Here is a 12,293-nt window from a genome sequence, read left to right as displayed (position 1 = left end):
TATATATATATATATATATATATATATATATATATATATATATATATATATATATATATATATATATATATATATATAATGAGGCAATGAGGAATGAGGCAAATATTTATTCCATTTTAGATATTGTTTCCTTGGAGTTTGTGTTTGCTGTATACAACAGCTTTGAAACACAACACAACAAAGGAAAATATGCAAATCCAGTGAACCACTCATGGACAGCTGTTTTGTTGTTAATGCAACTCATCAGCATGAGGTTGGTTACTGGCTTGCTATTGAGGCTTGGCAATACTTGCGAAGCAATAACCAAGAAAGTTATGGTGGGGGAAAATTGTGATTGAAAACCCCTTCCACCATAACTTGGTTATTGCTTTGCAAGTACTGCCAAGCCTCAATACCAAGCAGGCAACCAACATCATGCTGATGAGTTACATTAACAATGAAACTGCTGTCCATGACTGGCTTTGCATCTTTTTCTAAGTTGTGTTTCAAAACTATTGTATACATCCAACACAAACTCCAAGGAATCCATGTAAGATGGAATGAGGCAAAACTGTTTAGTTTTAGTTCAAATCTTGTTGAACTAATCTGCATATGCCCACCCAGAATCCTTTGCAGTAGTAACATCACTACAAATTAGTGATCTCTGTGCGAATATGAATTCTTATGGTTTGACTGGTGTGCAGATCTTTGTTTAACATTGTATTGACTATACAGGTGGAAGGGTTTTTCAATCACACATTTTCCCCACCATAACTTCCTTGGTTATATATATATATATATATATATATATATACATACATACATACATACATACATATATGTAACTTTGTGTATATATATATATATATATATATATATATATATATATATATATATATATATATATATATATATATATATATATATATATATTGGATATTGTATACTGTTATGCATCACCTGCATATCTCAAGTTGGACTAGGATGGAGTTCTTCTTTGGCGTAGAAACACGAGAAACCATGCTTCCACAACTATGCCAGAGTTCCCAGCTTGACATGTATGCACAGGCATTGTATTTTAGACTACATACAGTACTACACGTCTGCAGATGCCCTTAACAATGGACAATATGTTAAACACACTTTTTTTTTAAACCAACCTTTAAAAAAACACGTTACATAAAGTACAAACGTCAGGAAATAGTATGCAGACTCATCTGAACGCTTAATTTTGTAGCAACAATAAAAATAGCACAAAGGGGAACCACCACCAGTCAAAATCAGCTCTACCCACGTAGATACATGATTTGCAGTTAGCACAAACAATAGCTGATTATAGGGGTAATTGATATTAGCTGTTGCAAGGGAAGTAAACACATTCTAGAATATCTCTCACGACTTATACCATGTGAAACAGCTTAGACAAAGAAGGTTACAAAATGTAATAAATACTAAATGCACGCCTTTGTATCAGAAAGCAGAATTAAAGTCTCACAAAAAGGAGTACCGTAGCCTGTGAAACAGAGACGATTTTACATATCAGACCATTTCTTCTTTAATAGATTTACACTTATAAAAGCAAACCGCTTTTTCAGCTGCTATAGCAACAAAGGCATTCAACCTCTCTATGCTCAGTGTGTATCACATGATATTTTAAAATATTAATGCGGATTTTGGAACTGGCTCTGGATACACTGTTTATTTGGAGATCTACATGCTTTGTTCTCGGAGAGGAGACATTCTAGTGAATGCCCTCATGACAGATCAGAAAGGGAACGCAATGACGATAAGTGCACAAAAAAACTTATGTGACACTAGCTTGGTTCTAGAGCCAGAAATTGACATGGCGTGTGAAGTTAATTAAAATATAATTTTTTGCCAACAGTTCACTTTTAGCAGATTAATATGTATTGTGTAATGCATGAGAGACCTCCTTCGATAATACAGATATAAGAGAGTCTTCATTGTAGTTCCATCATAGGAACACGCAAACATTTATAGATTAGTCATTAACTAATTATGTTTTGACACAATTACCCCATGACCTTCTGGAAGCATGGGGGGCAAACTGAGGTATGTACAACTCAGGCATGATGCTCAGGTTATACTTAAATCAGACCATAAAACCAGCAGATATGTGACAATGTATAAAATACTGTACAAGTTCAATGAAAATAATATACTTACACGGGTATTGTTCCTTTCTGCTTTTAGTTCTGAGATCTCTTCTTCCTTTTCTAGAAGCTGTTCCCTACACGCACTCAGTTCCTTGGTTAGTGCAGCGAATTCCTGAAAAATACAATAAGAAACTCTTACTAGTACATTATTCAATAGGCAATGAGTGCTCGGAGTTCAAGGGAAACAGATAATTCATGATCAATAAAGAAAATTATCAACTTAAACTGCCCAATATAAAACTGTGTATGCAACAAATAATTACAAGGTCAGATAACAAGTTATTCATATAATAATAATAATAAGGTCAAGCAAGATAGAAAAGTTTGGTAAACGTACAAGAAAATAACTTTTTTAATGGATTTTACTACATACATACATACAAAGACCATTTTTTCTTTTAAAGGTGGGTTGTAAATTAGGAGATGAGATTTATAGAGTAATGAATACCTCCCAACATTTGGAGGTATGAAATTGGGAGCGGTGGGCTAGTCTTCAAGGGGGCATCATCCATGATTCTATTTTTATCAATGGCAACAACCATGATGGGCAGCACTGCCTAGGTGGTAAGACAGGCTCCCAACCTGCAGGACCATACAGAAAAAGGTTTAAGTGGTCCAAGTGCCCGCTGCACAACACAAGCTCATTGAATAACTGTGCTGCCTTCTGACTTTTTCCCAGTATCTCCAAAAGCGGGACACCTGGCAAGACCCTGAAATCGGGCCTATCCTACCAAATGCAGGACAGTTGACAGCCCTGGTGATATAGTGAGAAATATACTGTGCATGTTAGAGTTCTGGAGAGATTAGATAAAAAGTGAAAGAGTGAAAGATACTGAAGACATTCCTTAAATTGCCAAAGCACTCAAAATTATTTATTAACACATTAACCCAGGACATACTTGAAAACAAGAGAAATCTCAATGTATCCTTCCTGGTAAAATATTTTATAAATAAATAAATAAACAAGACACCTGAGAAAATAGCAATACAAATGAAATCATGTAAGGTATGGTGAAGCATAGCCTAATAATGAAAGTAAGGCAGAGACACTCAGTGATTTTTAAATAAAATAAATCAGGAAAACAAAAAACTGTGTGACCTTTAAGACAACTCTTCTTGCTCAATGTGTGAGGGTCTGGACAGCCACATATGCATACCTCTGACACTGCTCTTACATGCCTCAACTAACCAATAAAGCCTTCCATTTCCCATCCTCTTTGCATCTCCTTCTCTATCTAATTTCCTTTTTCAAATATTTCCCTATTTTCTTACTACCAGGACCACATACGCCTGTAAAATGACAACCGATATCAACCACATTATCAACCACCTCTCAGCGTTACAGCCCATGGGGCAATATGACAAATATATCATGGAAATGCCAAGTGGTGGAGGAGCCAACCGATGTGCAACTAAGTGCTACAGGAGATGCTGCGTTAATTTAGTTCAAAATAAAATCTGCTCTGGATGAATCAACACATCGTAGGGCAGTTTCTTCTTTAAATCAGGGGTTCCCAACCCAGTCCTCCAGTACTCCCAACCAGCCCAGGATTTGGGAATTACCCTGTTGTGTCTGAGGTGTTTTTCTTTCCTCTTCTAAAAACACTTTAGACACAACTGGGTAATCCCTAAATCTTGAACTGGTAGGGGGTACTTGAGAACTGGGTGCGGAACCACTGCTCTAAACTGAAAATCTCTCAAACAGCTTTTTCCAGCTCAAATATTCTATCAATTCTCTTGTCAATTCTCCACATTTCAATTTTTAGGGAATAAGTCCCATGGATTCAAATCATTGCATTGAAAAGATATGTTTATAAGGTTTTTACATTATTGGATTGGTATGCTGTCTTTATATCCACTTGAACTAATTATCACTAATTCACTAATTACTTAATGGATTTATAAATGGACCACTCTTTATGTAGGAATGATTTAATCTGATTAGTGATTAAGTACTGATCAATTGTAAATGTTCCAAGTTGTTAAGACAAACTTTTCACTTGTATTTTCATTGTTGCTTTTCAATATGATTTCAGGTTATCGGTACCAAAATTCTGTAGAGCCGAACCAACATATGGCTGGAATTTGATTGTCTTCAAAAACTTGCGATTTTTGGGAAAAACTTTTTGGCCAAGCCAAATTTTCTAAAAGGCTAAAAAAAAAAACTGTTTTTATTAAAAAACTTTTTTGGTTGGAGTAACACTTTTTTCAGGTCATATTAAAAGTGCGCTTTTAGTTTTATATTATGTCAGGGTTATCAAAATTACAGAAGATTTAAAAAAAAAAATGAAAATTTGCAAATGTGTAATGACTAAAATATTAAAATATAGATGATGTGTATATTTTGATTCTAAGGAAATCTATTGGGTCAAAATGACCTTTATTTTTTAATGTGCTAAAACCATGCAAAATTATAAAAAAATAAAGCATAATTGTGATGGTGCTTAAAGCGGCTACTTAAAGTGGACCTGTCACGTTTATATCACTTTTGCCTTAGAATCTCACTGGAATCCCCATGTAATAATACAAAATATCATAAGACAATGTAGAGATTACTTAGCCTTATAGTCATGCCTGACAAAGTTATCAACATTATTTTTTGTCAATTCCCACAGATGTTACTAGAGATGGTTGTGGGAAAACAGGCATATTCTCCTGCATTGTTAAGCTGGTCTATGGAGATTGCTAGATCGACCTTAGACTTTCCAGGGTTATTAACTTAATTGAGAATTCAGAGTGAATAAAACGTGAACTTCAAATTTAAGACCAAAGTAGCTGAACTGGAATCATAGCTGACTATTCTAGGTTCTATTATTATGACCTTAAATTTGAAATTCACTTTGGATTCTCACTTTTGTGAATACCCCGTTCGTATTGTTATCTAACCCATGCAGGCATGATTTGTTCTATGTGCCTGAATAATCCACTTTTTTTTTATATATCAGCTATACTGTACACTTCTATCTCCCAAATATATAACTATTGTTGTACAATTGAGAATATTTTAACACCTTGAATTTAATGACATGGTTTATAAACATTTCATCTTGTTGGGTGCTACATTTGTAATGTAGTGATTAAGGTGTTTATATACTGTTTCAATTTTCAAAACAAGCACGAATATTTAATTTTCATAAAAATCTAATTATGCTATTCTTAGCAATCTGACTAGACCAAGTTACAAAAAGATGTGTTTATAATTCCTAAACGTTGATCAAACAAAAGCTGAACATTACAATGAAGAAAAGAAACTAATTTTCTTTTTACCAGAAATTTTAGAATAAAACTTGCAACTCCCATGTCATCGTTCAATATCACATGTCGGAATTCTGATATGAATTTTACTTTAACATGCGATAGGCTAGATTTATGAAGTAGCATTTTCATCAAAGTGTCAGGAAATAATGGCCTGCTTGACAAGGTGACTACTCAACCAGATATACATGATAAACTACACATTTTATCAAAAATAAAGAAAGAATCATTTATGAATGACACTCCTTGTCAACCTTTGATCACTCATTTTGATGGAAATGATAATCAGTTCATGCGAGAGTAGGGTCAAGGAAATGTCCAATCAAGCAATGCCTATCTTTAGCATTGGAAGGGTTAAATACTGGTGATATGCCAAGTACAACACACATATTTTATTTCAATACACACCTAAAGCAAAGCGTGACTTTCATAAATGTAGCCAATGACAGGTCCGCTGCACATGTCATATAGTAAAAGAAGCTGCTTACTTATACATTATTCTAATAGAGGAATTGCAATTCATAAGGGTAAAGTCAGTGCATTGATGTGCCTTGACAACCATCATTCAAAATGGAGACTACACAGCATTGTCAGAGACTAATAAAGATTCATTTTTCCACCTTATTCAATAAGATTTTAGTAATGTAAATGCAATGTTACCAAAAATGTTGCTGCATTCTTCACACACCATACCACAACCCACTTTGACAAGATATATGTCTGGTGTTTTTCTGTTCACTACAGGAGCTCCATCTTTTATTCTGTAATAAACTTAGTGTCCATTCACTATGCAGTCAGTTACAATCAGGTGACAACTAAGATAATAAACTGATAATATAATAGCCTAGTTAAGTAAAAAAAAAAACAACTGTTAGGATACATCAATAGTTGTGTGACCGTTTGAAACAAACAATGTTGTAATCAATACTCTCGATTTATGGAGCTAAATACCATTAAAAACACAAAATCCAGTCTATAAAACTAGCTAACGTCTCCTGTGCACCTGGTTGACATCATCAAACACCGAACTACTTAAACCCATATCCAAATCCTTCCATCCTTAGCCATACCCCAACCCACACAATAAATGTAATCTCATAACAGTATTTGTCAAGCGGCATTGCTTCATGTATACCATATTATAACCCAATCTGAATAGTGACATTAAAATTACTCTTGAGAAAGTTTGTAAGCATAGACGTAGCATTATTAAATCATTGTAATGTTTTTTTTTAAGCAAGGGGTCCGCGAATGGCTGGCCACCTTAGGACCCCCCAGGAGGCAGTCAGCTGTGCAGTAAGGCAAAGTAGGTACCTGTTTACCAGGATGGCTGGTGCCTACTCTGCCCAAATGTGCTGTGTCCAGAGGGAAAAATGAAGGCAGAGCACAAGGGAGCGCTGATGTCTGTGCTCTGCCACGCGGTGTGGTGCAGCTGGGAGGCGGGTTATAATGTCCCTCCTACCACGACATCTTTGTCAAGCTGTCAGGTTGAAATGTTGTGACTGGCGGTGGGTTTAATAAATTGCCTTTTTTGAATCTTGGAGTGCCTGGACCTCTTTCTATTTTTGCTTTATCAAGTAATTGGTTCTTGGTACTGGGACCAGCCTGGTTGCACCCAGATTCACATCACCATGGGGATTAAGTGCAGTTTCACACCCCTGTTTCTAAGCATATATACCTATGTCTGGATTTTGGGTGCAGTGCTAAGATGTATGTAGTAATGTCTCTAGTAGACTGTCTAGAAATAACAGAAATACTGTTTATTTAATTATTACACTATTAAAATGTTCTAAGATAGTTTTTAGAAAATTGGACAATTTTTTTTTTTTTGTTGAGAAATTGTTAACAAGAGAAGACAGGATTTAATGTTCTCCTTTGATAAGCGTAAATGTTTTTTTATGTGACATTATTTAAATTAGCAACAGCTATTTTTACGCTCAGAGGAAAGTTACTGTCATGTAAATTTACTTTTAGTGGATGGGAAATAGAAATGTAATCCCCCCTAATGTGCCATAGCTGTGAATTTTGTCTAAACATCAATTGTCTGCACCATATCGAACACCATAAACAGCTTATTTCCCGTCAATTTAAAACATTTTGATTTGCTGGAAAAAAAATACAACTGCTTTAGAAACACAATATACTGTTCAGTAACTCTAAAATTAACCATGCTAAAAAATGTTAAGAGCAGAATGCATTAAACGTTCAGTATGAATAGAAAGCAGTAAAAGGAAGATGAGCACCTGTAGCCAATAATTTTGTTCTCCTGCTCCTGAATAAACTACCTGTACTTTATATAGCACCACGATGTAAAGCCTTTGGATTTTGATTTCAACTATAGTATTAGGAATACAAACATATAAGCCTAATGCTATAGTGTTCTTCAAGCTATTTAGGTTATGTCCACTCCTCCCCATACTCCTGTTTACTTTCAGCCCTCATGGTACCAATCACGATACCGTTCTGTCTTGCCCCCGTGGCCTGAGATCTTCAAAGCTGATGATTTCATCCAATCCAATGTTTCCAAATATGGAAGCACTGGGAAGATAGTGTACATGTGAGGCCTTTGATCTATTACAGAGTTGGACTGAGTTATAGCAGAGAAAATGCCTCTTCCAGACAGCCATAACAGACATATTAACCCTGCAATGTAAACACTGTTGTTCCTACTTAACAGCAATGTTTTATAAACCAGTAGTAATGTCGCGAACATTAAATTTTCGGTTCGCGAACCGCGAACGCGAACTTCCGCAAATGTTCGCGAACCGGGCGAACCGCCATAGACTTCAATAGGCAGGCGAATTTTAAAACCCACAGGGACTCTTTCTGGCCACAATAGTTATTGAAGGGGGGGGGGAGACCTACTCTCCTTCCCCCCCTCCGCCCCCACCCCTGGGCGGCATGTGGAGGCCATAAAGATAATGAGGGGGGACCTACTGTCCTCCCCTTCTCCGGCCCCCACCCCTGGGCGGCGGGTGGGGGCCATAATGATAATGAGGGGGGGGGGACCTACTGTCCTTCCTCCCCCCCAGCCCCCACCCCTGGGCGGCATGTGGAGGCCATAAAGATAATGAAGGGGGGACCTACTGTCCTCCCCCTCTCCGGCCCCCACCCCTGGGCGGTGGGTGGGGGCCATAATGATAATGGGGGGGACCTACTGTTCTCCCCCCCCCGGCCCCCACCCCTGGGCGGCGGGTGGGGAACATAAAGATAATGAGGGGGGACGTACTGTCCTCCCCCTCTCTGGCCCCCACCCCTGGGTGGCAGGTGGGGGCCATAATGATAATGAGGGGGGGGGGACCTACTGTCCTCCCCCCCGGCCACCACCCCTGGGTGGCGGGTGGGGGCCATAAAGATAATGAGGGGGGACCTACTGTCCTCCCCCTCTCCGGCCCCCACCCCTGTGCGGCGGGTGGGGGCCCTATAAAAAACAATAAGGGGGGGACCTACTGTCCCCCCCGCCCCCACCCCTGAGCGGTGGGTGGGGGCCCTAAAAAAAAACAATAAGCAGGAGACCTACTGCCCCCCCCCGGCCCCCACCCCTGAGCGGTGGGTGGGGGCCCTAAAAAAAACAATAAGGGGGGGACCTACTGTCCCCCCCGGGCCCCCACCCCTGAGCGGCGGGTGGGGGCCATAAAAACAAATGGGGGCGGGGACCCTAGTCAAAAAAATTATCCCCCTACCTATCCCCCTCACCCTAAAAATAACGAGGGGGGGACCTTTAACTAAAAACCTGTAAAAAAAATTAGATAAACACAACTTACCATTCAATGTGTTCTTTCTTCTAAAATCTTCTTTTTTCAGCCCCAAAAAAGGGCAAATAAAAAGCCATAATAACCGACGCAATAAAAAAAAAAAAAAAAATATATAATCAATCTTCACCCATGGAGGGCTCCGCGCAGACTGAGCTCTGCAGGGCGGGGGAAGGCTTATAAAGCCTTGCCACGCCCTGCAATTAGGCTAAGAACACTCTGATTGGCTGGTTTAAGCCAATCAGAGTGCTCTTTGTCATTTTACACAGCGTGGGGAAATTCCAAAGAACTTTCCCACGCTGTGTAAAATGACACAGAGCACTGTGATTGGATGGATTTTTTTTTATTTTTTTTTTTAACAGTGAGCAGCCACAGGCTGCTCACTGTTTAATAGACATGCCCCTACTCGCGGTATTGCAAGTAGGGGCACAATTTACTAATACTAAGTAATTCTTTACTTTATTAGTAAATTTGGCTGAAAGACCACAAAAAAAAAAAAATAGGGGGCGGACCGAACATCGCATATGTTCGCCAGGAACTATTCGCCAGCAAACCGTTCGGGACATCACTATAAACCAGGGTTAAAAAGGCAGGAGCTCTGCACCCAGACCACTTAACTGAGATGGCGTGGTCTGTGTACCTTTACGGTCCCTTGAGGTAGACATATGATAAAAAACTTATAAATAAATTACGAAAAATGGAAACGTATGTAAGTGGGGCTAATGTGGGTGGCAAGAGTGAATGAAAATGTCAAGTGGTATGCCAGTGACGCAACAAGTATCATTATTCCACTAGTAAGATTAAACTTTGGGCACACCCATGGAGACATGAGTAGATAGCTGCTAACGTGGAGGGTGTTTTTTGGGGACTTTTCTCTACTGTGGACAGAAACAGGGAATAACATTAAAAATATGTGGTGCCAGGACTAGTTTTCCTAACAAGGTTTCAGTATGTCTGATAGTCCAGTTTGTGAAAGCATAGCACTTGTTTAAGACTTGAATAGCTCTGAACTAGACCAGACTTAGCCTGGCAAAAAATGGACAACAATTGGACAACATTTAATAGGACTTAGCTTGCCAGATTTGGACTTAAACTTGACAGTATTGGAGCAAATGGCTCCAGAGGACTAAATTTAACAGATTAAACTGACATAACTTTCTAGTTCAAAGGGAGTAGTGGAGGTCAACTTTGAAGACATGTCTGTGTAACAGCCAGGACATGGTGATCGGGATAAGTGGGTCACAGTATGCGCAGAAGTAACTAAATAGGTACATTGTTACAATTCCAAATGTGTTCTAATCCAAATCTTGGCAGCCTTCTCTAATTCGCACAATGGCAAGGAATATTTTTGTATAGAGTTAAATGCTCATGGTCTCTGCTCTAATTTGACATAATAGCAAGACAATTTAAATGAAGACTCAAAAAAACATGGTAAAACTAGCAGATGACAATGGAAAAGTAATAGCTAAATTTAAAGATTAACTGTCCGGGGGCACTTCCTTTCATTGCAGAAATGCTCAAGGTCAGCCAGCTTAGAGGTCTAAAACTCAATTGAAAGAACAAGAACAATAAAGGAATTGATAAAGCATGAGCAATGCTAAGGGGGGGAAGCCTGGTGGACCTTTATCATTATTATGTTATTATTTATATAGCGCCAACAAATTTTGCAGCTTTACAATGGGTGGACGAACAAACATGTTGTTGTAGCCAGACAAGTTGGACGCACAGGAACAAAGGGAGTGAGGGCCCTGCTCAATGAGGGACATGCTTACATGCTAGAGGGAGTGGGGTAAAGTGACACAAGAGGTAAGGGTAGTATTATATTAATGACAGTTGCAAGAGTTTTCTTAATTTAAAGAACAGCTGTTTTATTGTACTACATATACTGGGTAAAGTGTATATTGTCTTTCCATATATGTGGTAGAATGTATATTGTCTTTGAAGGAAGTTTGCTGGGAACTCCTTGGGGAGGCTGTTTCTATAAGTCCCACACAGTTAAGTGTTGCTCCTGTGGTAGTGGGATTCATTCATATACATAAATTTTTTGTTTGTGTTATAGAAGTTATAGAAGTTATATTGTGCCATCACACCAATCGGGTTAGTATATCATTAATAGAGTGGGTCACACCATTTTTGAATAAGGATTCTTAAAGATTGTTTTGTTGGCATTGATCACCACCAATAAGGACAAATGAAGCATGAATGCATGGTTGTAACTGATAATCTAGGTATAATAGAAGTATTTACACCCGTATGTACATATTTACACACATACATACACTTGTAAGGGATTTCAAGAGGATGTTTTTATGCAAGACATTTTACGGAGACTCGCCACTGAGTTTTTAAGTTAACATGCTAGGTTGCCATATTAAAGACTGTTTTTATGCTACGGGTATCTTCTAGCAAAATTAGTGATATAATCATTTTTGTTTTGGTTGACATACTTTGACATAGATTTTCTTTCTTTAGAAAAAAATACCACGTATAAATAGTTTTAAGTGTTGATTGATATAATTTAAAATTCTTGAAATCATCCATATCTCACATTAACCTTTTTCACATGATTCTCAATGGCTAGAGAGTTAAAGTGTCAGAAATCCCTATGTGTCAAACATACGGATAAGTAAACATAACATAACAAATTCTAGGAAGTAACAGTTCCCCTTAGTGCATTCAGTGCAACCTTAGGCGTGATACAATAGTGTATGTGTATATCGGCAGGGCCTGCTGTCAATATTTCATCTTGTCTCCTGCTAAATATATGTACACCTAAATGATAGAAGCATGGGCTGCACTCACGGTCTTCTGATACAAAAATTATTTATTTCATCGAATAAAAATCAACGTTTCGGTCCACACAGAGACCTTCCTCAGGACAAAGGAGGAAGGTCCCTGTGTGGACCGAAACGTCGATTTATATTAGATGAAATAAAGATTTTTTTGTATCAGAAGACCGTGAGTGCAGCCCATGTTTCTATCATTTAGGTGAATATCAACATCCCCATAGGACTGGCAAGTAAATTTAACATTTTACTATGAATATCCAGCGTGAGTGCAAGGAATGTAATTATTTATATATATATGTCTACTGTATAACTTATACATACGTTGTTCTTAAATTAATGTA

At 38.0% G+C, this 12,293-nt stretch overlaps 1 protein-coding gene across 9 annotated transcripts in view; it reads right to left on the bottom strand.

The window, feature by feature from the left end:
* PPFIA2 (PTPRF interacting protein alpha 2) overlaps positions 1 to 12,293 on the bottom strand; it is a 369,600-nt gene that overhangs the window by 173,152 nt on the left and 184,155 nt on the right. For all 9 annotated transcript variants that reach the window (XM_063447134.1, XM_063447135.1, XM_063447137.1 and 6 more), the window contains one exon: positions 2,167 to 2,268. In XM_063447134.1, coding sequence (XP_063303204.1) covers positions 2,167 to 2,268 — 102 coding nt within the window. The remainder of the gene's footprint in view (positions 1 to 2,166; positions 2,269 to 12,293) is intronic.

Source organism: Pelobates fuscus, chromosome 3, assembly GCF_036172605.1.
Source record: "Pelobates fuscus isolate aPelFus1 chromosome 3, aPelFus1.pri, whole genome shotgun sequence".
Classification (NCBI taxonomy): domain Eukaryota; kingdom Metazoa; phylum Chordata; class Amphibia; order Anura; family Pelobatidae; genus Pelobates; species Pelobates fuscus.
The sequence above is the reverse complement of the archived record's forward strand: the minus strand, read 5'-3'. Positions and strand labels throughout refer to the sequence as shown.